Below are 27648 nucleotides of genomic sequence, written 5' to 3'. Positions count from 1 at the left end.
AATTCTTGTTTTGTGAGCGGACCCCAGACCTCACAACCATAAAGGGCAATGGGTTCTATAACTGATTCAAGTATTTTTAGCCAGATCCTAATTGGTATGTCGAATTTTATGTTCCTTTTCATGGCATAGAAGGCCCTTCTTGCCTTGTCTCTCAGATCGTTCACAGCTTTGTGGAAGTTACTTGTGGCACTGATGTTTAGGCCGAGGTATGTATAGTTTTTTGTGTGCTCTAGGGTATTTGTGGTCCTGGCAACTGGACCTTTTTTGGAACACCATTATTTTTGTCTTACTGAGATTTACTGTCAGGGCCCAGGTCTGACAGAATCTGTGCAGAAGATCTAGGTCTGCTGTAGGCCCTCCTTGGTTGGGGACAGAAGCACCAGATCATCAGTAAACAGTAGACATTTGACTTCAGATTCTAGTAGGGTGAGGCCGGGTGCTGCAGACTGTTCTAATGCCCTCGCAATTCGTTGATATATATGTTGAAGAGGGTGGGGCTTAAACTGCATCACTGTCTCACCCCACAGCCCTGTGGAAAGAAATGTGTGTGTTTTTTGCCAATTTTAACCGCACACTTGTTGTTTGTGTACATGGATTTTATAATGTCGTATGTTTTTTCCCCAACCCCACTTTCCATCAATTTGTATAGCAGACACTCATGCCAAATTGAGTCAAAAGCTTTTTTGAAATCAACAAAGCATGAGTTTGCCTTTGTTTTGTTTTGTTTGTTTGTCAATTAGGGTGTGCAGGGTGAATACGTGGTCTGTCGTATGGTTATTTGGTAAAAAGCCAATTTGACATTTGCTCAGTACATTGTTTACACTGAGGAAATGAACTAGGCTGCTGTTAATTTAATGCAGAGGATTTTCCCAAGGTTGCTGTTGACGCATATCCCACGGTAGTTATTGGGGTCAAATTTGTCTCCACTTTTGTGGATTGGGGCGATCAGTCCTTGGTTCCAAATATTGGGGAAGATGCCAGAGCTAAGGATGACGTTAAAGAGTTTAAGTATAGCCAATTGGAATTTGTGGTCTGTATATTTGATCATTTCATTGAGGATACCATCAACACCACAGGCCTTTTTGGGATGGAGGGTTTGTATTTTGTCCTGTAGTTCATTCAATGTAATTGGAGAATCCAGTGGGTTCTGGTAGTCTTTTAATAGTTGATTCTAAGATTAGCATTTGATCATGTATATTTTTTTTGCTGTTTGTTCTTTGTTATAGGGCCAAAAATATTGGAGAAGTGGTTTACCCATACATCTCCGTTTTGGATAGATACAGTGAGGGGAAAAAGTATTTGATCCCCTGCTGATTTTGTACGTTTGCCCACTGACAAAGACATGATCAGTCTATAATTTTAATGGTAGGTTTATCTGAACAGTGAGAGACGGAAGAACAAAAAACAAATCCAGAACAACGCATGTCAAAAATGTTATAAATTGATTTGCATTTTAATGAGGGAAATAAGTATTTGACCCCTCTGCAAAACATAACTTAGTACTTGGTGGCAAAACCCTTGTTGGCAATCATAGAGGTCAGACGTTTCTTGTAGTTGGCCACCAGGTTTGCACACATCTCAGGAGGGATTTTGTCCCACTTCTCTTTGCAGATCTTCTCCAAGTCATTAAGGTTTCATGGCTGACGTTTGGCAACTCGAACCTTCAGCTCCCTCCACAGATTTTCTATGGGATTAAGGTCTGGAGACTGGCTAGGCCACTCCAGGACCTTAATGTGCTTCTTCTTGAGCCACTCCTTTGTTGCCTTGGCCGTGTGTTTTGGGTCATTGTCATGCTGGAATACCCATCCACGAACCATTTTCAATGCCCTGGCTGAGGGAAGGAGGTTCTCACCCAAGTTTTGACGGTACATGGCCCCGTCCATCGTCCCTTTGATGCGGTGAAGTTGTCCTGTCCCCTTAGCAGGAAAACACCCCCAAAGCATAATGTTTCCACCTCCATGTTTGACGGTGGGGATGGTGTTCTTGGGGTCATAGGCATTATTCCTCCTCCTTCAAACACGGCGAGTTGAGTTGATGCCAAAGAGCTCGATTTTGTTCTCATCTGACCACAACACTTTCACCCAGTTCTCCTCTGAATCATTCAGATGTTCATTGGCAAATTTCAGACGGGCCTGTATATGTGCTTTCTTGAGCAGGGGGACCTTGTGGGCGCTGCAGGATTTCAGTCCTTCACGGCATAGTGTATTACCAATTGTTTTCTTGGTGACTATGGTCCCAGCTGCCTTGAGATCATTGACAAAATCCTCCTGTGTAGTTCTGGGCTGATTCCTCACCGTTCTGATGATCATTGCAACTCCACGAGGTGAGATCTTGCATGGAGCCCCATGCAGAGGGAGATTGACAGTTATTTTGTGTTTCTTCCATTTGCGAATAATCGCACCAACTGTTGTCACCTTCTCACCAAGCTGCTTGGCGATGGTCTTGTAGCCCATTCCAGCCTTGTGTAGGTCTACAATCTTGTCCCTGACATCCTTGGATAGCTCTTTGGTCTTGGTCATGGTGGAGAATTTGGAATCTGATTGATTGATTGCTTCTGTGGACAGGTGTCTTTTATACAGGTAACAAACTGAGATTAGGAGCACTCCCTTTAAAAGTGTGCTCCTAATCTCAGCTCGTTACCTGTATAAAAGACACCTGGGAGCCAGAAATCTTTCTGATTGAGAGGGGATCAAATACTTATTTCCCTCATTAAAATGCAAATCAATTTATATCATTTTTGACATGCGTTTTTCTGGATTTTTTGTTGTTGTTATTCTGTCTCTTACTGTTCAAATATACCTACCATTAAAATTATAGACTGATAATTTCTTTGTCAGTGGGCAAACGTACAAAATCAGCAGGGGATCAAATACTTTTTTAGGGGATCGAATACTTTTTTCCCTCACTGTAGCTCTTCGTGTTGTTACATTTTACATTTTAGTCATTTAGCAGACGCTCTTATCCAGAGCGACTTACAGAAGCAATTAGGGTTAAGTGCCTTGCTCAAGGGCACATCGACAGATTTTTCACCTAGTCGGCTCGGGGATTAGAACCAGCGACCTTTCGGTTACTGGCACAACGCTCTTACCCACTAAGCTACCTGCCGCCCCATTAAGGTTTCTGTTTGTTTAGTGTTTTCCAATTTTCCCAGAAGTGGTTAGAGTCTATGGATTCTTCAATTACATTGAGCTGATTTCTGACATGCTGTTCCTTCTTTTTCCGTAGTGTATTTCTGTGTTGTTTCAGTGATCCACCATAGTGAAGGCGTAGGCTCAGGTTTTCTGAGTCTCTATGTTTTTGGTTGGATAAGTGTCTCAATTTCTTTCTTAGGTTTTTGCATTCTTCATCAAACCATTTGTCATTGTTGTTACTTTTCTTTGGTTTTCTGTTAGAGATTTTTAGATTTGATAGGGAAGCTGAGAGGTCAAATATACTGTTTAGGTTTTCTACTGCCAAGTTTACACCTTCACTATTACAGTGGAACGTTTTGTCCAGGAAGTTGTCTAAAAGGGATTGAATTTGATGTTGCCTAATTGTTTTTTGGTAGGTTTTGACACTACCTTCCTTCCATCTATAGCATATCTTAATATTATTCAGTTCCTTTGGCTTTGATGCCTCATGATTGAGTATTGCTCTGTTCAAGTAGACTGCGATTTTTCTGTGGTCTGATAGGGGTGTCAGTGGGCTGACTGTGAACGCTCTGAGAGACTCTGGGTTGAGGTCAGTGATAAAGTAGTCTCCAGTACTCCTGCCAAGAGATGAGCTATAGGTGTACCTACCATAGGAGTCCCCTCGAAGCCTACCATTGACTATGTACATACCCAGCGTGCGACAGAGCTGCAGGAGTTGTGACCCGTTTTTGTTGGTTATGTTGTTGTAGTTGTGCCTTGGGGGGCATATGGGGGAGGGAATGCTGTCACCTCCAGGTAGGTGTTTGGCCCCCTGTGTGCTGAGGGTGTCAGGTTCTTGTCCAGTTCTGGCATTTCGGTCGCCACAGACGATGTCCCTGGGTTTGGAAATGATTGATTTCCCCCTCCAGGATGGAGAATCTGTCTTCATTAAAGAATGGGGATTCTAGTGGGGGGATATAGGTAGCACACAGGAGGACATTATTCTCTCTCTCTCTCTCTCTCTCTCTCTCTCTCTCTCTAGCTATCTCTTTCCATATCTCTCTCTCTCTCTCTCTCTCTCTCTCTCTCGATCTATCTATTTCCATGTCTCTTTCCATCTCTCTCTCTCTCTCTCTCTCCCTCTCTCTCTATCTCTCACACTCTCTCTCTCTCTCTCTCTCTCTCTCTCTCTCTCTCTCGCTCTCTCTCTCTCTAGCTATCTCTTTCCATCTCTCTCTCTCTCTCTCTCTCTCTCTCTCTCTCTCTCTCTCTCTCTCTCCTCTGTCTCTCTCTCTCTCTCTCTAGCTATCTCTTTCCATATCTCTCTCTCTCTCTCTCTCTCTCTCTCTCTCTCTCTCTCTCTCTCTCTCTCTCTCTCTCTCTCTCTCTCTCTCTCTCTCTCTCTCTCTCTCTCTCTCTCTCTCTCTCTCTCTCTTTCCACCTCTCTCTCTATCTATCTCTTTCCAGCTCTCTTTCCAGCTCTCTTTCCATCTCTCTCTCTCGTTAGGTGTTGTTGTTATCGTTGTTGTTGCTGTTACGTTTGGAGGTCACCATTTGTTAAGTTGAACTGCGGCTGACTGAAATGTCTGTCTCTATCTAGTTACGAAGCTCTCTGCAGGCACACGCACACTCACAATCACACACTCACACGGCAACTGCGACTTAATATTATCCACCATTAGAGCAGAAATGTTAACTCGTTTAAGGAGCATGATCATCAATTCCAGGACAGACACGTGCATTCCACTTCAGTTGCTCCCAATGCCTCATAGCTTTTATAGAGACAGTTGATCAATTGATGTAAATGAATAGTTATGTCCATTAAATTGGAAAGGCTGTTTTGTTGGCTTGTTTGTTCAGCATCCTTTATTCTGACACGGCTAGTTTGGCCGAGGCTGACATCTCTATGTATTGATCATTTGTCATACAGTAATGTGTGGCAGTGTGTGTGTGTGTGTCTGTATTTGTATTTATTAAGGATCCCCATTGGTTCCTGCCAAGGCAGCAGCTACTCTTCCTGGGGTCCAAACACATTAAGGCACTTACATTACATATAAAACAAAAGATAAAATAGTGCATCATATAACATTATTACACCACTATATATCTACAGTACAAAATGTTTAATACCACCATACAACAATATTACAATGTACGTGTGTGTAGAGTGCGTGTGCTAGCGCTTGTGTGCGTATGCATGTGTCTGTACCTTTGTGTGTGTCTCTTCACAGTCCCCGCTGTTCCATAAGGTGTATTTTTACCTGTTTTTTTTTATCTGATCCTACTGCTTGCATCAGTTATCTGATGTGGAATAGAGTTCCATGTAGTCATGGCTCTATGTAGTACTGTGTGCCTCCCATAGTCTGTTCTGGACTTGGGGACTGTGAAGAGACCTCTGGTGGCATGTCTTGTGGGGTATGCAATGGTGTCTGAGCTGTGTGCTAGTATTTTAGACAGACAGCTCGGTACATTCAGCATGTCAAAACTTCTTACAAAAACAAGTAGTGATGAAGTCAATCTCTCTTCCACTTTGAACCATGAGAGATTGACATGTTAGCTCTCTGTGTAGATCCAAGGGCCAGCTGTGTTGCACTGTTCTGAGCCAATTGTAATTTTCCTAAGTCCCCCTTTGTGGCATCTGACCACACGACTGAACAGTAGTCCAGGTGCGACAAAACTAGGGCCTGTAGGAGCCGCCTTGTTGATAGTGTTGTTAAGAAGGCAGAGTAGCACTTTATTATGGACAGACTTCAAATCAAATCAAATTTTATTTGCCACATGCGCCGAATACAACAGATGTAGACATTACATTGAAATGCTTACTTACAAGCCCTTAACCAACAATGCAGTTTTTAAGAAGAAGAAAAAAAAGTGTTAAGTAAAAAATAGATAAGTAAAAAATTAAAAATAGCAAATAATTAAAGAGCAGCAGTAAAATAAAAGAACAGTTGGGGATCTGTAAATAAACAGAATAGCAGCAGTGTAAAAGAGGGGGTGGGGTGGGGTGGGGGGGGGCAATGCAAATAGTCCGGGTAGCCATGATTAGCTGTTCAGGAGTCTTATGGCTTGGGGGTAGAAGCTGTTAAGAAGCCTTTTGGACCTAGACTTGGCGCTCCGGTACCGCTTGCCGTGCAGTAGCAGAGAGAACAGTCTATGACTAGGGTGGCTGGAGTCTTTGATAATTTTTAGGGCCTTCCTCTGACACCGCCTGGTATAGAGGTCCTGGATGGCAGGAAGCTTGGCCCCAGTGATGTACTGGGCTGAGACTTCTCCCCATCTTAGCTACTGTTGTATCAATATGTTTTGACCATGACAGTTTACAATCCAGGGTTACTCCAAGCAGTTTACTCACCTCAACTTGCTCAATTTCCACATGATTCTTTACAATATTTAGTTGAGGTTTAGGGTTTAGTGAATAATTTGTCCCAAATACAATGCTTTTAGTTTTTGAAATATTTAGGACTAACTTATACCACTGTATCATCAAAGGTATTGTCTAAGTGAGTTACAGAGATTGTCAGAATATGAATATGTTACAAACAAGTTATTGACTTCATGAACCTTGTTTCTTAGGCTACATATGTTAATATGGGCTATTTGTAGCACTTTTCTGGGTTGCTTGATTGTTTTTAATGCTTTACTGGGAAGCTTATCAGAAGTAGACATGCTCATGTTACTTATAGTGGAGCTGATAGTGCATGGTGAGCTGCACACAGTGGACTTCCTACTAGGGACAACGCCTCAGTGCTAACAGTGTAACTCTGGTTCATAGGCACATGATTACTGCATACAATAGCTGTGGGATCAACAGAGGTATTCAGGGCAGTTAGGGGGACATACATTAAGATACTTACAATGTGTCTGCCAACGCCCCTGTGATAACGTACATTTCATGCAGCATTATGACAACTCAGCGACACAATGGTAGGGATTAACTGAGCTGGTCTTGGGGGTCATTGATAAGTCATTGTCTCAACGCAGCCTTAAAATGTGTGGACAAAGTCCAGGAGCCAAGATTTTCTGTTTCCAGAAGGTCTCAAGATTATCTATAAAAGTGATTCCAACAGAGCTAAAGTAATATTTTAGCCAGGCATGTAACGCCAGTAGGCAACAACACATAGTTGACTACAGCTCAGCATTCAACACCATAGTGCCCTCAAAGCTCATCACTAAGCTATGGACCCTGGGACTAAACACCTCCCTCTGCAACTGGATCCTGGACTTCCGGACGGGCCACCCCCAGGTGGTAAGGGTAGGCAACAACACATCTGCCACGCTGATCCTCAACACTGGGACCCCTCAGGGGTGCGTGCTTAGTCCCCTCCTGTACTCCCTGCTCACCCACGACTGCATGACCAAGCACGACTCCAACACCATCATTAAATTAGCTGATAACACAACAGTGGTAGGCCTGATCACCGACAATGATGAGACAGCCTATAAGGAGGTCAGAGACCTCACAGTGTGGTGTCAGGACAACAACCTCTCCCTGAATGTGAGCAAGACAAAATAACTGATTTTGGACTATAGGAATAGGAGGGCCGAACTGGCCTCCATTAACATCGACGGGGCTGAAGTGGAGCGGGTCGATATTTTCAAGTTCCTTGGTGTCCACATCACCAATGAACGATCATGGTACAAACACACCAAGACAGTTGTGAAGAGGGCACGACAACACCTTTTCCCACTCAGGAGACGGAATAGATTTGGCATGAGTCCCCAGATCCTCAAAAAGTTATACAGCAAACCATCGAGAGCATCCGGACCGGTTGCATCACTGCCTGGTATGGCAACTGCTCGGCATCTGACCATAAGGCTCTATAGAGGGTAGTGCTTACGGCCCAGTACATCACTGGGGCCAAGCTTCCTAACATCCAGGACCTACAGTTGAAGTCGGAAATTTACATACACCTTAGCCAATACATTTAAACTCAGTTTTTCACACTGCCTGACATTTAATCCTCTTAGGTCAGTTAGGATCACCACTTTATTTTAAGAAAATGAAATGTCTGAATAATAGTAGAGAGAATGATTTATTTCAGCTTTTATTTCTTTCCTCACATTCCCAGTGGGTCAAAAGTTTACATACACTCAATTAGTATTAGGTAGCATTGCCTTTTAAATTGTGTAACATTGGTCAAATTTTTTGGGTAGCCTTCCACAAGCTTCCCACAATAAGTTGGGTGAATTTTGGCCCATTCCTCCTGACAGAGCTGGTGTAACTGAGTCAGGTTTGTAGGCCTCCTTGCTCGCACACGCTTTTTCAGTTCTGCCCACACATTTTCTATAGGATTGAGCTCAGGGCTTTGTGATGGCTCCAATACCTTGACTTTGTTGTCCTTAAGCCATTTTGCCACAACTTTGGTCCCCCCTTTTTCCTCCAAACATAACGATGGTCATTATGGCCAAACAGTTCTATTTTTGTTTCATCAGACCAGAGGACATTTCTCCAAAAAGTACGAACTTCGTCCCCATGTGCAGTTGTAAGTACAAATAAAGAAAAACCCTTGAATGAGTAGGTGTGTCCAAACTTTTGACTGGTACTGTAGTCACTTTTCAAATTACCTCGACTAACCTGTATCCCCGCACATTGACTTGGTACCGGTACCTCCTTTATTTAGCCTCGTTATTGTTTTGTAATTTCCTTGTGTTACTTTTGATTTTATTGTATTTTTTACTTGATTTGATTTAGTAAATATTTTCTTAACTCTATTTCTAGAACTGCATTGTTGGTTAAGGGCTTGTAAGTAAGCATTTCACTGTAAGGTCTACACCTGTTGTATTCGGCGCATGTGTGAAATACATTTTGATTTGATTTGATTTTTTTGATTTGATCTTTCACACCCACGGCCCAACGATGGTACCGGACCTGAAATGATTGGCCGCTTTTTGGAATCTTTCAGTGCTAGAATCAGTTCTTTAAAATCAATTTTTAGATGTTCTGAGCCCTCCTCGTTTGTGTGCGTATGCTTGAGTGCATTTATTTTTGTGAGTGTGTGTATGCATGTGTGTGTTTAATCATTTGTCTCTGTTTCATCAGTGGGTTACCTTCCGACAACTTCTGAATGGATTTCAACCCCACTATGAACTGTCTGTTAATTTGTTTCTACTCTGCTGTGGGCGGTAATGTGTTGAAGTTAGCTTTGCTACAGACGTGTCTTGCATATTAAAGCACCATTCAGACTGTACATCAAAGCAACACTGTTAGGACAGTTCACACAAGGTCCATGCACAGAGGATAAAAAAATATGAATTGCAACATTTTGACAACTGCAGGGCATTTTCTGTCTCTCACACACTACAATACAGTCTCCCACTGCAGTAAATACACAATACACTATGGTTCCAGGTCTCTGAAAGTTAGATAGAGGAGGATCTGATACAAGACTACATTGGTTTCACACAGAGATACACTCCAAACGATGGTCATTAATCATTCTCACAAAATACCTTTCACTGGAGCCATGGAGCCATGGAGCCATCCCCAGTGGACCAGCACTGCTTTACCCAAGCATCTTGGGTTGTCTATTTCACCCCCGCCTCTCTCTCTCCTCTCTCTCCTCTCTCCTCTCCTCTCTCTCTCCTCTCTCCTCTCCTCTCTCCTCTCTCTCTCCTCTCTCCTCTCCTCTCTCTCTCCTCTCTCCTCTCCTCTCACTCCTCTCTCCTCTCTCTCTCCTCTCTCCTCTCTCCTCTCTCCTCTCCTCTCTCTCTCCTCTCTCTCTCCTCTCTCTCCTCTCTCCTCTACTCTCTCTCTCCTCTCTCCCTCTCTCCTCTCTCCTCTCTCCTCTCTCCCTCTCTCCTCTCTCCTCTCTCTCTCTCTCTCTCTCCTCTCTCCTCTCTCCTCTCTCCTCTTTACCTCTCTCCTCTCTCCCTCTCTCCTTTCTCTCTCTCTCTCTCTCTCTCCTCTCCTCTCTCCTCTCTCCTCTCTCTCTCTCTCTCTCCTCTCCTCTCCTCTCCTCTCCTCTCCTCTCCTCTCCTCTCCTCTCCTCTCCTCTCCTCTCCTCTCCTCTCCTCTCCTCTCCTCTCCTCTCCTCTCCTCTCCTCTCCTCTCCTCTCCTCTCTCTCTCTCTCTCTCCTCTCTCCTCTCTCTCTCTATTTCTCTTTAACCCTCGCTCTTACTTTTGCTCTCATGTTTGACTCTATTCTTTCTCTCTTTCTCTCTCTTTCTATCTCTCTCTGAAGTGAAACAGCAACAGACACATTATTAATTTTTTAATGGGATGGTTTTCTGAGAGCTGATCGTTTAAAGGAATGGAGAAAAATAAGACTAACATATTTGCAAAAGGGTTTTCTAATGATCAATTAGCCTTTTAAAATAATAAACTTAGATTAGCATACACAATGTGCCATTGGAACACAGGACTGATGGTTGCTGATAATGGGCCTCTGTACGCCTATGTAGATATTCCATAAAAAATCTGCCGTTTCCAGCTACGATAGCCATTTACAACATTAACATTGTCTATACTCTATTTATGATCAATTTGATGTTATTTTAATGGACAAAAAAATTGCTTTTCTTTCGAAAACAAGAACATTTCTAAGTGACCCCAAACTGTTGAACAGTAGTGTAGATGTACTGAAGGACAGACACTTCAAAACCTTATATACTTTTTTGACTGTCTTTTTTGTCATTTATGAATGTGTTATTCAATGCGTTTCTATGGGCAAAAGGCCAAAATCAATATTTTATCAAATTATATTATTATAATTTTTCTGATACCTAAAAGGGTCCTACAATTTAAAATCAAATAGCTAAATGATCCATGGTATGACCGCGTTAAAACAATTATATATGTCAATCCCCCCTCCCCCCCATGATTATGAATTAAATGCCATCTTTTGCTGAAGATGTACTAAAACATTTCTTCAATCTTTTTATATTGAAATATCTATCACTTTCTATCTCTAGCTATATGATTATCTAGCTACCAGCTCACATTGAAAAATGTTGTCTGTCGTCCAACGGCATTTATCCAGATTACAGATTCCCTTCACTGATATGTTCCTGTGTGTGTGTGTGTGTGTGTGTGTGTGTGTGTGTGTGTGTGTGTGTGTCTGTGTGTGTGTGTGTGTGTGTGTGGGTGTGTCTGTAGACCATCGGGCCTAAGGAGGGTTGGCAGGTGTACAGCTCAGCCCAGGATACTGACGGGCGGTGTATTTGCACGGTGGTGGCTCCTGAACAGAACCTCTGCTCCAGAGACGCGAAGGGAAGACAGCTCCGCCAGCTACTGGAGAAGGTACCAAACCAACACATACAGTACATCTCTCTATCAGGGCCGGTTCCGCCCCAACTCAGTCAGGGTCTCTATTTACTGTTGAGCGTCAGGAAATTTGCAGATGTTAGTGTGCATCAGCAGTTTTTCTCTTGACGGTCACTGTTTGGACCATGATAGTTTGTTACTGATGTGGACGCCAAGGAACTTGAAGCTTTCGACCCGCTCCACTACAGCCCCCTCGATGTGAATTGGGGAGTGCTCGGCCCCCCATTTCCTGTAGACCACAATCAGCTCTTTTGTCTTGATCACATTGAGGGAGAGGTTGTTGTCATGGCACCACACTGCCAGGTCTCTGACCTCCTCCCTGTAGGCTGCCTCATCGTTGTCGGTGATCAGGCCTACCACCGTTGTGTCGTTGGCAAACTTAATGATGGTGTTGGAGTCGTGCTAGGCCACGCAGTCGTGGGTGAACAGGGAGTACAGGAGGGGACTGAGCACACACCCCTGAGGGGCCCCCTGTGTTGAGGATCAGTGTGGCAGATGTGTTGTTACCTACCCTTACCACCTGGGGGCGGCCCGTCGGGAAGTCCAGGATCCAGTTGCAGGGTGAAGTGTTTAGTCCCATGGTCCTTAGCTTAGTGATGAGCTTGGAGGGCACTATGGTGTTGAACGCTGAGCTGTAGTCAACGAACAGCATTCCTACGTACACCCCTCACATTTTTGTAAATATTTGAGTATATATTTTCATGTGACAACACTGAAGAAATGACACTTTGCTACAATGTAGAGTAGTGAATGTACAGCTTGTATAACAGTGTACATTTGCTGTCCCCTCAAAATAACACAACACACAGCCATTAATGTCTAAATCGCTGGCAACAAAAGTGAGTACACCCCTAAGTGAAAATGTCCAAATTGGGCCCGAAGTGTCAATATTTTTTGTGGCCACCATCTTGGGCATGGAGTTCACCAGAGCTTCACAGGTTGCCACTGGAGTCCTCTTCCACGCCTCCATGACGATATCACAGAGCTGGTGGATGTTAGAGACCTTGCACTCCTCCACCTTCCGTTTGAGAATGCCCCACAGATGCTCAATAGGGTTTAGGTCTGGAGACATGCTTGGCCAGTCCATCACCTTTACCCTCAGCTTCTTTAGCAAGGCAGTGGTCGTCTTGGAGGTGTGTTTGGGGTCGTTATCATGCCCTGCGGCCCAGTCTCCAAAGGGAGGGGATCATGCTCTGCTTCAGTATGTCACAGTACATGTTGGAATTCATGGTTCCCTCAATGAACTGTAGCTCCCCAGTGCCGGCAGCACTCATGCAGCCCCAGACCATGACACTCCCACCACCATGTTTGACTGTAGGCAAGACACACTTGTCTTTGGTCTCCTCACCTGGTTGCCGCCACACACGCTTGACACCATCTGAACCAAATAAGTTTAGCTTGGTCTCATCAGACCACAGTACATGGTTCCAGTGATCCATGTCCTTAGTCTGCTTGTCTTCAGCAAACTGTTTGCGGGCTTTCTTGTGCATCATATTTAGAAGAGGCTTCCTTCTGGGACGACAGCCATGCAGACCAATTTGATGCAGTGTGCGGCATATGGTCTGAGCACTGACAGGCTGACCCCCCCACCCCTTCAACCGCTGCAGCAATGCTGGAAGCACTCATACGTCTATTTCCCAAAGACAACCTCTGGATATTACGCTGAGCACGTTCACTCAACTTCTTTGGTCGACCATGGCGAGGCCTGTTCTGAGTGGAACCTGTCCTGTTAAACCGCTGTATGGTCTTGGCCACACATTTTCTATAGGATTGAGGTCAGGGCTTTGTGATGGCCACTCCAATACCTTGACTTTGTTGTCCTTAAGCCATTTTGTCACAACTTTGGAAGTATGCTTGGGGTCATTGTCTATTTGGAAGACCCATTTGCGACCAAGCTTTAACTTCCTGACTGATGTCTTGAGATGTTGCTTCAATATATCCACATAATTTTCCTTCCTCATGATGCTATCTATTTTGTGAAGTGCACCAGTCCCTCCTGCAGCAAAGCACCCCCACAGCATGATGCTGCCACCCCCGTGCTTCACGGTTGGGATGGTGTTCGTCGGCTTGCAAGCCGTCCCCTTTTCCTCCAAACATAACGATGGTCATTATGGCCAAACAGTTCTATTTTTGTTTCATCAGACCAGAGGACATTCTCCAAAAAGTACGAACTTTGTCCCCATGTGCAGTTGCAAACCGTAGTCTGGCTTTTTTATGGCGGTTTTGGAGCAGTGGCTTCTTCCTTGCTGAGCAGCCTTTCAGGTTATGTCGATATAGGACTTGTTTTACTGTGGATATAGATACTTTTGTACCTGTTTCCTCCAGCATCTTCACAAGGTCCTTTGCTGTTGTTCTGGGATTGATTTGCACTTTTCGCACCAAAGTACATTCATCTCTAGGAGACAGAACGTGTCTCCTTCCTGAGTGGTATGATGGCTGCGTGGACCCATGGTGTTTATACTTGCGTACTATTGTTTGTACAGATGAACGTGGTACCTTCAGGCATTTTGCAATTGCTCCCAAGGATGAACCAGGCGTGTGGAGGTCTACCATTTCTTTCTGAGGTTTTGACTGATTTCTTTTGATTTTCCCATGATGTCAAGCACTGACTTTGAAGGTAGGCCTTGAAATACATCCACAGGTACACCTCCAATTGACTCAAATTATGTCAATTAGCCTATCAGAAGCTTCTAAAGCCATGACATCATTTTCTGAAATTTTCCAAGCTATTTAAAGGCACAGTCAATTTAGTGTATGTAAACTTCTGATCCACTGGAATTGTGATACAGTGAATTATGAGTGAAATAATCTGTCTGTAAACAATTGTTGGAAAAATTACTTGTGTCATGCACAAAGTAGATGTCCTAACCGACTTGCCAAAACGATAGTTTGTTAACAAGAAATTTGTGGAGTGGTTGAAAAAAAGAGTTTTAATGACTCCAACCTAAGTGTATATAAACTTAAGTGACTTCAACTGTATATATACGGTCACTGGGGGGATAACGTCGTTGATGCACTTATTGATGAAGACGGTGCCTGGTGTGGTGTACTCCTCAATGCCATTAGATGAATCCCGGAACATATTCCAGTCTGTGCTAGCAAAACACTCCTGTAGCTTAGCATCCGCTTCATCTGACCACTTCCGTATTGAGCGAGTCACTCGTACTTCCTGCTTGAGTTTTTGCTTTTAAGCCGGAATCAGGAGGATAGAATTATGGTCAGATTTGCCAAATGGAGGGCGAGGGAGAGCTTTGTATGCGTCTCTGTGTGTGTGGAGTAAAGGTGGTCTAGAGTTTTTTTTTCCCCTCTGGTTGCAGGTAGAAATTAATTAAAGCGGTTTTAAGTTTTCCTGCATTAAAGTCCTCGGGCCACTAGGAGCGCCGCTTCTGGGTGAGCATTTTCTTGTTTGCTTATGGCCTTATACAGCTCGTTGAGTGTGGCGTTACTGCCTGCATCGTTTTTGTGGTGGTAAATAGACAGCTACGAAAAAAATATAGATGAAAACTCTCTTGGCAAATAGTGTGGTCTACAGCTTATCATGAGGTACTCTACCTCAGGTGAGCAAAACCTCAAGAATGTTAGAGATCGCGCACCAGCTGTTGTTGACCAATAGACACAGATCGCCACCCCTCGTCTTATCGGAGGTTGCTGTTCTGTCTTGCCGATGCACGGAAAACCCAGCCAACTGTATATTATCGATGTCCTCGTTCAGCCACGACTCGGTGAAACATAAGATCTTACAGTTTTTTAATGTCCCGTTGGTAGGATAGTCTGGAACGGAGCTCATCCAGTTTATTTTCCAGTGATTGTATGTTCGCCTGTAGGATGGATGGTAAATACGGATTATCCACTCGCCAACGAAATTCTCACCAAGCACACGGATCTACGCCCCCCTGTATTGACGTCTCCTCTTCACGCGAATGACAGGGATTTGGGCCTGGTCCGGGAGGAGTCGTAAATCTTTCACCTACCATAGAATCAACACAACACCTACCATAGAATCAACACAACACCTACCATAGAATCAACACAACACCTACCATAGAATCAACACAACACCTACCACAGAATCAACACAACACCTACCATAGAATCACCTAGAAGTAATGTAACAGCCCTTCGGCAACATCTTAGCAACACCTGTTGTGGAAGTGTTAAAAGTCACAGTTCATTTCAAAGGGAGTCTTATCCATTCACATTGGCGTCTTAGCAACACCTGTTGTGGAAGTGTTAAAAGTCACAGTTCATTTCAAAGGGAGTCTTATCCATTCACATTGGCGTCTTAGCAACACCTGTTGTGGAAGTGTTAAAAGTCACAGTTCATTTCAAAGGGAGTCTTATCCATTCACATTGGCGTCTTAGCAACACCTGTTGTGGAAGTGTTAAAAGTCACAGTTCATTTCAAAGGGAGTCTTATCCATTCACATTGGCGTCTTAGCAACACCTGTTGTGGAAGTGTTAAAAGTCACAGTTCATTTCAAAGGGAGTCTTATCTATTCACACTGAAAGATCCCTGATATAAGATGCTGTGTGTATTAGGTTCTGAAACTCGGTGTACTGTACACAATCATTTTCTCCATTCTGAGGTGATCTATCGTACACATTATTGTACCTCTGCGATGTCAGAGCATAAGTAGAGTGATTAAAGGCTAAGTCGTTCACGCCTGTGTGTGTGATGAATTGTTAATCATATGGGAGGGGAAGCGCATCTTATTATCAATATCCGGATGTATGCATCATCTTGTGTCTGTTATAGTCTGTTAAGGAGCATTGTGTTGTTCGCTTGTGATTCATGTCTTTTTTTTTTTTTTCATAAACACAAGAAAACACATAAACACAACAAAAGTAAGGATCACGTCTCAAATCATGTTATTGTTTTTTAAACATCCATTTCAGATTAGGGCGGCAGGTAGCTTAGTGGGTAAGAGCGTTGTGCCAGTAACCGAAAGGTCGCTGGTTCTAATCCCCGAGCCGACTAGGTGAAAAATCTGCCGATGTGCCCTTGAGCAAGGCACTTAACCCTAATTGCTCCTGTAAGTCGCTCTGGATAAGAGCGTCTGCTAAATGACAAAAAAAAAAAAAAAAAAAAGATTGAGGGCCATGTGTTCAAATACAGTATTCGAACAGGGCTGAATTCCAACTTGCCTTGAGGTGTGTATGTAATTCAGACTTTCACGTACTGTAAGCCATGCTTTGTTGTCAATGTTACACCTCAATCTGAGTTACACATAAAGATCTCAAGTTAGTCGGCTAAGGAGTCAGTGTGAGCTAATTTCTGTTTGTGAATGTTGTGTAGATTTCATTTTGCTTGGTTCCAGGTCGGTCTGTGCTGTCTTGGCAACCACTATGGTCATGGCCATCGTGCCGAACACAAACCGATCTGGGTCAACCAGGCTAGATTGAATGTGCTTCTGTTTTTTGCTGTGGTCCAGAACATGTTGGAGGTAGTTGTTGTGTTTGTCTTGTATTCTCTGCTCCAGGTGCAGAACATGTCCCAGTCCATTGAGGTGTTGAACCTGCGAACCCAGAGGGACTTCCAGTATGTCATGAAGATGGAGAATCAGATGAAAGGGCTCCAGACCAAGTTCAGGCAGATAGAAGATGACAGGAAGACCATCATAACCAGGAACTTCCAGGTACAGGAACATCACAGCACTGGAATACATTAAAGTACAGAACATTGTTTATAAATAGACCCAGGTGTTTTTTCCTGACCACGTCACCTGAGCAGAGATTTTCCATGATCATGTTAAACATTGTGAGACACACACATAGGGAAATATCCTTTTCAAACGTAGACTGCACATACCCATATTTCTCTTTCATTTCAGCACCACCTTTTTCCCTTTCCTCCTCCTCCTACCATTATGGCCTCTCCTCTCCTCTCCTCTCCTCTCCTCTCCTCTCCTCTCCTCTCCTCTCCTCTCCTCTCCTCTCCTCTCCTCTCCTCTCCTCTCCTCTCCTCTCCTCTCCTCTTCTCTTCTCTTCTCTTCTCTTCTCTTCTCTTCTCTTCTCTTCTCTTCTCTTCTCTTCTCTTCTCTTCTCTTCTCTTCTCTTCTCTTCTCTTCTCTTCTCTTCTCTTCTCTTCTCTTCTCTTCTCTTCTCTTCTCTTCTCTTCTCTTCTCTTCTCCTCTCTCCTCTCCTCTCCCTCTCCTCTCCTCTCCTCTCCTCTCCTCTCCTCTCCTCTCCTCTCCTCTCCTCTCCTCTCCTCTCCTCTCCTCTCCTCTCCTCTCCTCTCCTCTCCTCTCCTCTCCTCTCCCTCTCCTCTCCCTCTCCTCTCCTCTCCTCTCCTCTCCTCTCCTCTCCTCTCCTCTCCTCTCCTCTCCTCTCCTCTCCTCTTCTCTTCTCTTCTCTTTTACCATTATGGCCTTTTCTCACCTCTCAGATGGTGTTTTAAGTGTGTCTTAAGTGGTTTCTATCTCTCCTCTGGGCTATCTCTTAATCCAGGCCATTCTGTCTCTGTCTCTGTCACTGTCACTATCCCTGTGCCTGTCTCTGTGCCTGTCTCGGTTCCTGTCTCTGTGCCTGTCTCGGTTCCTGTCCCTGTCCCTGTGCCTATCACTGTCTCTGTCTCTGTCTCTGTCTCTGTCTCTGTCTCTGTCTCGTTGCCTGTCTCTGACCATGTCTATTTCTATGTCTCTGTCTCTGTCTCTGTCTCTCTCTCTGTCTCTGTCTCTGTCTCTGTGCCTGTCTCTGTCTCTGTGCCTGTCTCTGCTTCAGGAGCTGAAGAACAAGATGGATGAGCTGCAGCCTCTGATCCCTGTGTTGGAGCAGTACAAGACAGACGCCCAGCTCATCTCCTCGTTTAAAGAGGAGATCAGGAACCTGTCCATGGTGCTCACAGCCATTCAGGAGGAGATGGGGGCATACGACTATGATGAGCTCTACCAGAGGGTCCTCAGACTGGACAGCAGGCTGCACAACTGCATGGGCAAGCTCAGTGAGTAGAACCAGATCAATACCAACTGCATGGGCAAGCTCAGTGAGTAGAACCAGATCAATACCAACTGCATGGGCAAGCTCAGTGAGTAGAACCAGATCAATACCAACTGCATGGGCAAGCTCAGTGAGTAGAACCAGATCAATACCAACTGCATGGGCAAGCTCAGTGAGTAGAACCAGATCAATAACAACTGCATGGGCAAGCTCAGTGAGTAGAACCAGATCAATACCAACTGCATGGGCAAGCTCAGTGAGTAGAACCAGATCAATACCAACTGCATGGGCAAGCTCAGTGAGTAGAACCAGATCAATATCAACTGCATGGGCAAACTTAAGATCAGTTGTGTAATATTGTCTCTACAATAACTGTACATAGAGAAACTCAAGAATAACTCACATAAACCGTGTTGAATTCCACTGGGAATGGAGACATGAACTGTGTTGAATTCCACTGGGAATGAGAGACACACTCAGAAATGAGATGTTTGTATGAGATCAGTTGAACTCGCTGTATATATATTCTACTGTATTACTCTACCTCATCTTAATAATGAGAAAAGTGATAAAAGGATCTGATGTATAAACAAAGTAATGGCATAATGGAGATTGAGTATCTAGATGTACTGTAAATGTAATATTGTGCAAATTAAATAAGTAATTGAGCGCTAAGCATGGATAATATGATATCATCTTTCATCACTGACGTTTTGCTACAAAGCCCATACTGAGGCAAAGTTGCATGGTAGTATCCACAAACAAGAAAATTGTAATGTAGTATCCACAAACAAGAAAATGGTAATGTAGTATCCACAAACAAGAAAACTACCCTGTCTTTATCTGTAAGAATTGTGAATAACATACTAGTTGGAACCTCAAACGCATTACTGTGTGTTTTCATACTGTATTATATAAATGTGTTTTCATACTGTATTATATAAATGTTTGTTTTCAGACTGTATTATGTAAATGTGTTTTCATACTGTATTATATAAATGTTTGTTCTCATACTATATTATGTAAATGTGTGTTTTCATATTGTATTATGTACATGTTTGTTTTCATACTGTATTATGTAAATGTTTGTTTTCATACTGTATTGTGTAAATGTTTGTTTTCATACTGTATTATGTAAATGTGTGTTTTCATACTGTATTACGTATGACTGCCTTATGCCTAGAGCTTAGAGTGTCCAGCCTGGTTTTAATATGCACAGTGTTGTTCAGTGAACTCTTCAGTGGTGCAGGCATGAAAATGGCTTGAGAAATCTAGTAAGAAGAGGAGGAAAAAGCAGTACATCTTATCACTGCATTTCTTTATTAACAGCATGCGGAAAATTAATGAAAATCACTGGACCTGTAACAATAAAGACATCTGGCACCCGGTTTGGAGCATGGTTGACTGATCCACAGGCCTCTCAGAGAAACAACAGGGTGAGTTATGGGATGGGAGTGGAGGAGGTGGGTGGGTGGGTGTCTGTGTTTGTGATAGCTCTGCCTGGGGGGGTCGGACTTGTAGGGAAGGATTTATAACAATAATCAAAGATTGTCATGACCTAGTATCATGGTGTTGGTTTTCTCATGGGGGTTTCTGAGATGGGGATGTTCAATAGCTTTTCTGATGCAGAGTATAATTTCCTTTGATTTATAAGGCCTTGTGAAGTGGTTTATATATTAGATTTATAAGGCCATGTGAAGTGGTTCATATATTAGATTTACAAGGCCTTGTGAAATGGTTCATTCAGTGCATTCGGAAAGTATTCAGACCCCTTGACTTTTTCCACATTTTGTTACATTACAGCCTTATTCTAAAATTGATTAAATTGTTTTTTTCCCTCGTCAATCTACACACAATACCCCATAATGACAAAGCAAAAACAGGTTTTTAGAAATGTTTGCAAATGTATTAAAATAAAAAACTGAAACAACCATTAACATAAGTATTCAGACCCTTTACTCAGTACTTTGTTGAAGCATATTTGGCAGCGATTACAGCCTCGAGTCTTCTTGGGTATGACGCTACATGCTTGGCACACCTGTGTTTGGGGAATTTCTCCCATTCTTCTCTGCAGATCCTCTCAAGGTCTGTCAGGTTGGATGGGGAGCGTTGCTGCACAGCTATTTTCAGGTCTATCCAGAGATGTTCGATCGGATTCAAGTCCGGGCTCTGGCTGGGCCACTCAAGGACATTCAGAGACTTGTCCTGAAGCCACTCCTGCGTTGTCTTGACTGTGTGCTTAGGGTCGTTGTCCTGTTGGAAGGTGAACCTTCGCCCCAGTCTGAGGTCCTGAGCGCTCTGGAGCAGGTTTTCATCAAGGATCTCTGTTGCTCCATTCATTTTTGCCTCAATCCTGACTAGTATCCCAGTCCCTGCAGCTGAAAAACTTCCCCACAGCATGATGCTGCCACCACCATGCTTCACTGTAGGGATGCTGCCATGTTTCCTCCAGACGTGACGCTTGGCATTCAGGCCAAAGAGTTCAATCTTGGTTTCATCAGACCAGGGAATCTTGTTTCTTATGGTCTGAGTCCTTTAGGTGCCTTTTGACAAACTCCACGTGGGCTGTCATGTGCCTTTTACTGAGGAGTGGCTTCCGTCTGGCCACTCTACCATAAAGGCCTGATTGGTGGAGTGCTGCAGAGATGGTTGTCCTTCTGGAAGGTTCTCCCATCTCCACAGAGGAACTCTGGAGCTCTATCAGAGTGACCATCGGGTTCTTGGTCACCTCCCATTTGCAAACATTTCTACAAACCTGTTTTCGCTTCATCATTATGGGATATTGTGTGTAGTTTGATAAAAAAATAATATATATTTAATCCATTTTAAAATAAGGCTGTAACGTAACTAAAATTCAAGGGGTCTGAATACTTTCCGAATGTACTGTATATTAGATTTATAAGGCCTTGTGAAGTGGTTTATATATTAGATATACAAGGCCTTGTGAAGTGGTTCATATATTAGATTTATAAGTCCTTGTGAAGTGGTTCATATATTAGATTTATAAGTCCTTGTGAAGTGGTTTATATATTAGATTTACAAGGCCTTGTGAAGTGGTTCATATAAAGTGCTTCCAGAAAGTCTTAACACCCCTTTACTTTTTCCACATTTTGTTGTGTTACAAAGTGGGATTCAAATGGATTTCATTTGTAATTTTTTGTCAACAATCTACACAAAATACTCTGTAATGTCAAACTGGAAGAAAAATTCTAACATGTCAATACTTGTTAGAATCTCTTTTGGCTGTGATTTCTGGGTAAGTCTCTTATAGCTTTGCACACCTGGGTTGTACATTATTTGCTCATTTTTCTTCAAGCTCTGTCATGTTGGTTGTTGACCAAACGTTGGTGTTTTTTTTTACCCAATAAATTACTGAGAGTTTATGCATAGAATGTGTGACTCTCTTTATTTGTTTTTAGACCATTGACAGACAGCCATTTTCAAGTCTTGCCATACATTTTCAAGCCGATTTAAGTCAAAACTGTAACTAGGCCACTCAAGAACATTCAATGTCATCTTGTCAAGCAACTCCAGTGTATATTTGCCCTCATGTTTTAGGTTATTGTCCTGCTGAAAGGTGAATGTATCTCCCAGTGTCTGGTGGAAAGCAGAATGAACCAGGTTTTCCTCTAGGATTCTGCCTGTGCTTAGCTCTATTCCGTTTTTTTTTATCCTGAACAACTCCCTAGTCCTTGCTAATGACAAGCATACCCATAACATGATGCAGCCACCACCATGCCTGAAAATATGAGGAGTGGTACTCAGTGATGTGTGGTGTTGGATTTGCGCCAAACATAACGCTTTATATTCATGGCAGAAAGTTAATTTATTTGCCCAATTTTTTTGCAGTATTACTTTAGTGCCTTATTGCAAACAGGATACATGTTTCGGAATATTTCTATTATGTACAGGCTTCCTTCTTTTCACTCTGTCATTTAGGTTAGTATTGTGGAGTAACTACGATGTCGTTGATCCCATCCTCAGTTATCTCACAGCCATTAAACTCTGTAACTGTTTTAAAATCACCATTGGCCTCATGGTGAAATCCCTGAACGGTTAGGAAGGACGCCTGTATTTTTGTAGTGACTGGGTGTATTCATACACCATTCAAGGTGTAATTAATAACTTCACCATGCTCAAAGGGATATTCAATGTCTGCTTTTCTTTTTTTTTATGTACAGTGCCGTGAAAAAGTATTTGCCCCCTATATTTTTGCATGTTTTTGATACTAAATGTTATCAGATCTTCAACCAAAACCTAATATTAGATAAAGGGAACCTGAGTTTACAAATAATTAAATAAATAAAATACTTTTTTTGTTAACAAAGTTATGCAACAGTTAATTGCCCCGTTATACTCAATAACTGGTTGTGCCACCTTTAGCTGCAACGACTCCAACCAAATGCTTCCTGTAGTTGTTGATCAGTCTCTCACGTCGCTGTGGAGGAATTTTGGCCCACTCTTGCATGCAGAACTGCTTTAACTCAGCGACATTTGTGGGTTTTCAAGCATGAACTGCTCGTTTCAAGTCCTGCCACAACATCTCAATTGGGATTAGGTCTGGACTTTGACTTGGCCATTCCAAAACTTCAAATGTGTTGCTTTTCAACCATTTTCATGTAGACTTGATTGTGTGTTTTGGATCATTGTCTTGCTGCATGACCCAGCTGTGCTTTAGCTTCAGCTCACAGACGGATGTCCTGACATTCTCCTGTAGAATTCTCTGATACAGAGCAGAATTCATGGTTCCTTCTATTAAGGCATGTCGTCCAGGTCCTGAGGCAGCAAAGCATCCCCAAACCATCACACCACCACCACCATGCTTGACCTTTGGTGTGAGGTTCTTTCTGTGGAATGCAATGTTTGGTTTTCGCCAGGCATATTGGGACCCACCTCGTCTAAAAAGTTGACTCAAATTTGCCAAAAAGCACCTGGATGCACCTGGATGATCATCAATACTTTTGGAAGAATGTTCTATAGACAGATGAGTCAAAGTATAACTTTTTGGATGACATGGGTCCCATTATGCCTGACGAAAACCAAACACTGCATTGGCCTAGTCAAAGAATGGCCTAGTCAAAGTCCAGACCTAATCCCAATTGAGATGTTGTGGCAGGACTTGAAACAAGCAGTTTATGCTTGAAAACCCACAAATGTTAAAGCAGTTCTGCATGGAAGAGTGGGCCAAAATTCCTCCACAGCGAAGTGAGAGACTGATCAACAACTACAGGAAGTGTTTGGTTGGAGTCATTGCAGCTAAAGGTGGCACAACCAGTTATTGAGTGCAAGGGGGCAATTACTTTTTCACACAGGGGAATTGGGTGTACGTAATTGTTGTGTTATTTGTTCACTCAGGTTCCCTTTATCTAACATTCGGTTTTGGTTGAAGATCTGATAACATTCAGTCCAAAAAATATGCAAAAGCAGAGAACATTTGAAAGGGGGCGAACACTTTTTCACAGCCACCTATCTACCAATCGGTGCCCTTCTTTCCAAGGCATTGGAAAACCTCCCTGGTCTTTGTAGTTTAATCTGTGTTTGAAATTCACTGCTCTACTGGGGGACCTTACAGATAATTGTATGTGTGGGGTACAGAGACGAGGTAGTCAATAAATCATGTTAAGCACTATTATTGCACACAGAGTGAGTCCATGCAACGTATTATGGACATTTCTCCTCCTTACTTATTGACGCTTGCCATGACAAAAGGGTTGAATACTTATTGACTCAAGACATTTCAGCTTTTCATTTTTTTATTAATTTGTAAACATTTCTAAAAACATAATTCCACTTTGACATTATGGGCTATTGTCTGTAGATCAGTGATACAAAATCTCAATTTAATCAATTTCAAATTCAGGCTGTAACACAACACAATGTGGAAAAAGTAAAGGGGTGTGAATGCTTTCTGAAGGCACTGTATTAGATTTAGAAGGCCTTGTGAAGTGGTTTATATATTATATTCATAAGGCCTTGTGAAGTGGTTCATGTATTAGATTTATAAGGCCTTGTGAAGTGGTTCATATATATTCATCAGGGAGATGGAGAAAAAAAGTTACCTTTTCGTAAAGATATTTTAATGTACGTTGCATGGTAACTCAGTCAGTGTTCAGTCTAATATGTATCAGCTTGTGGTTTCCACTAATTCCTGCTATTTATCTTTCTTTGATATAGGTCTGGTACATGGACAGCTACACCAACAGTAAGATCGTACGTGAGTACAAGACCATGGACGACTTTGTAGCTAATGTGGTGTCTCGAACCTACAACCTCCCATTTAAATGGGAGGGAACCGGCCACGTGGTGTACAATGGATCCCTCTACTACAACAAGTACCAGAGCAACATCATCGTGAAGTACAGTTTTGAGACAGGTCGGGTGCTGGCTCAGCGGGCTCTGGAGTACGCCGGCTTCCACAACACCTACCCTTACTCCTGGGGAGGATACTCCGACATCGATGTCATGGCCGACGAACTGGGCATGTGGGTGGTGTACGCAACCAATCAGAACGCGGGAAATTTCGTCATCGCACAGATGGACCCGGACACCCTGGAAGTCCAGAAGACGTGGAACACGGAATATTCCAAACGGAACGCGGGGGAATCCTTTATGATCTGCGGAACACTCTACATCACCAACTCTCACCTGACGGGTGCCAAGGTCTACTACTCATACTCCACCAAGACCTCCAGCTATGAGTACACAGACATCCCCTTCCACAACCAGTACTTCCACATCTCCATGCTGGACTATAACGCCAGGGAGAGGGCGCTCTATGGCTGGAACAATGGACACCAGGTGCTGTTCAATGTCACTCTGTTCCACGTCATCAAAACCCAAGACGACTCCTAGAGGACAAAGGAGAACAAATGTCAGATGTCCTCATATGGACACCGTACGAATGACAACAACAACTCTCAAAAGACAAAAGCACCATCATTTGTGATATAAAAAAAGGGACCTTGTTGCTTACTGTCTTGTTCATGTTTTCCTCTCATCCCCCCCTAAAGTCAACTGCTCTGTCATTACATTGCGGGCGGCAGGTAGCTTAGAGGTTAAGAGCGTAGTGCCAGTAACCGAAAGGTCGCTGGTTCTAATCCCCGAGCCGACTATGTGGAAAAATCTGTCGATGTGCCCTTGAGCAAGGCACTTAACCCTAATTGCTCCTGTAAGTCGCTCTGGATAAGAGCGTCTGCTAAATGACTAAAAATGTAAATGTAATTGCCATTACTTGAAGAAATTGCCTTTTTGTATTTTCTGGGCCAGAACACTTGAGGTGACTTGAACACGGACAGAATGTCATTGATTCTATTCATCTTCTTCTTCTTCTTACAGGACTTTACTGTACGGCCTTTATATACTGCTGTCTTATGGTTCCGTGTCAACGTCAGGCTCTTGATAGATTTGTGCATGAATGTCCGACATTTTGTCTGCTGTAATTTACGATGATACAGTATATCTGCTATGTTTCTGTTCTCACAGTGTTGTGTAGTGACGTCTATTTAAAGTATTTAAACCTGGGAGGTTGAAGGTCACCCTCTTCAGAGTATTTGCTGCCACGTTACGAAGCGAAATGGACAGTCTTATTATGGAAAACATTGCAGTAACAATTGTACGTCTCTATGTGAGAGTTAAGTAAATATTTTTTTCTAAAATACTGTATCATAAGAGCGTATCAGTTTTTATTTGTACATGTTTAAAGGCCTTACATGCTTTACTCTTATAGAAACTGACCAATCCTTGTTATGAAAATGCTGCATCTTGATAAGTATTGTACCTGTTTTCTGCCTGCGTCTTGATATAAACTGAATGTACTAAACATTAAGAACACCTGCTCTTTCCATGACATAAACTGACCAGGTGAATCCAGGTGAAAGCTATGATCCCTTATTGATGTCACTTGTTAAATCCACTTCAATCAGTGTGTAGATGAAGGGGAGGAGACAGGTAAAACAATATTTTTAAGCCTTGAGACAATTGAGACATGGATTGTGTATGTGTGCCATTCAGATGGTGAATGGGCAAGTCAAAAAATGTAAGTGCCTTTGAACGGGGTATGGTATTAGGTGCCAGGCGCACCGGTTTGTGTCAAGAACTGCAACGCTTCTGGGTTTGTCGCGCTCAGCAGTTTTCTGTGTGTATCAAGAATGGTCCACCACCCAAAGGACATCCAGACAACTTGACACAACTGTGGGAAGCATTGGAGTCAACAAGGACCAGCATCCCTGTAGAACGTTTCGACACCTTGTAGAGTCCATGCCCCGAGGATGTTCTGAGGGCAAGGGGGGGGGAGTTTGCAACTCAATATATTCACACAACAAATTGTTGTTGTAACATTCAACATGTTCTGTCTGCATCTTGATATATATTCTACCTGTAGTCTGTCTGCATCTTGATATATATTCCACCTGTAGTCTGTCTGCATCTTGATATATATTCTACTTGTAGTCTGTCTGCATCTTGATATCTATTCTACCTGTAGTTCTGTCTGCATCTTGATATTTATTCTACCTGTAGTCTGTCTGCATCTTGATATATATTCTACCTGTAGTCTGTCTGCATCTTGATATATATTCTACCTGTAGTTCTGTCTGCATCTTGATATCTATTCTACCTATAGTCTGTCTGCATCTTGATATATATTCTACCTGTAGTCTGTCTGCATCTTATCTAGTCTACCTGTAGTCTGTCTGCATCTTGATATCTATTCTACCTGTAGTCTGTCTGCATCTTGATATCTATTCTACCTGTAGTCTGTCTGCATCTTATATATTATACCTGTAGTCTGTCTGCATCTTGATATATATTCTACCTGTAGTCTGTCTGCATCTTGATATATATTCCACCTGTAGTCTGTCTGCATCTACCTGTAGTCTGTCTGCATCTTGGTCCTCTGTAGCTCAGCTGGTAGAGCACGGCGCTTGTAACGCCAAGGTAGTGGGTTCGATCCCCGGGACCACCCATACACAAAAAATGTATGCACGCATGACTGTAAGTCGCTTTGGATAAAAGTGTCTGCTAAATGGCATATTATTATTATTATTATATATATATTCTACCTGTAGTATGCCTGCATCTTGATATTTATTCTACCTGTAGTCTGTCTGTATCTTGATATATATTCTACCTGTAGTTCTGTCTGCATCTTGATATATATTCTACCTGTAGTCTGTCTGCATCTTGATATATATTCTACCTGTAGTCTGTCTGCATCTTATCTATTCTACCTGTAGTCTGTCTGCATCTTGATATCTATTCTACCTGTAGTTCTGTCTGCATCTTGATATATATTCTACCTGTAGTTCTGTCTGCATCTTGATATCTATTCTACCTGTAGT

The 27648-nt window shown here is 42.8% G+C and overlaps 1 protein-coding gene across 1 annotated transcript in view; it reads left to right on the top strand.

Moving 5' to 3' along the window:
* Positions 1-25418, top strand: part of LOC121569940 (noelin-3-like) — a 71827-nt gene extending 46409 nt beyond the window's left edge. Inside the window, exons 2-6 of the mRNA XM_041881294.2 lie at positions 11207-11350; positions 16855-17010; positions 18095-18314; positions 19640-19746; positions 24485-25418. Of these exons, the coding sequence (XP_041737228.1) occupies positions 11207-11350; positions 16855-17010; positions 18095-18314; positions 19640-19746; positions 24485-25162 (1305 nt within the window). The 3' untranslated portion in view covers positions 25163-25418. The remainder of the gene's footprint in view (positions 1-11206; positions 11351-16854; positions 17011-18094; positions 18315-19639; positions 19747-24484) is intronic.
* Positions 25419-27648: the final 2230 nt, after the last annotated feature.

This window comes from Coregonus clupeaformis, chromosome 7, assembly GCF_020615455.1.
Source record: "Coregonus clupeaformis isolate EN_2021a chromosome 7, ASM2061545v1, whole genome shotgun sequence".
NCBI classification, from domain to species: Eukaryota; Metazoa; Chordata; class Actinopteri; order Salmoniformes; family Salmonidae; genus Coregonus; species Coregonus clupeaformis.
The sequence above is the reverse complement of the archived record's forward strand: the minus strand, read 5'-3'. Positions and strand labels throughout refer to the sequence as shown.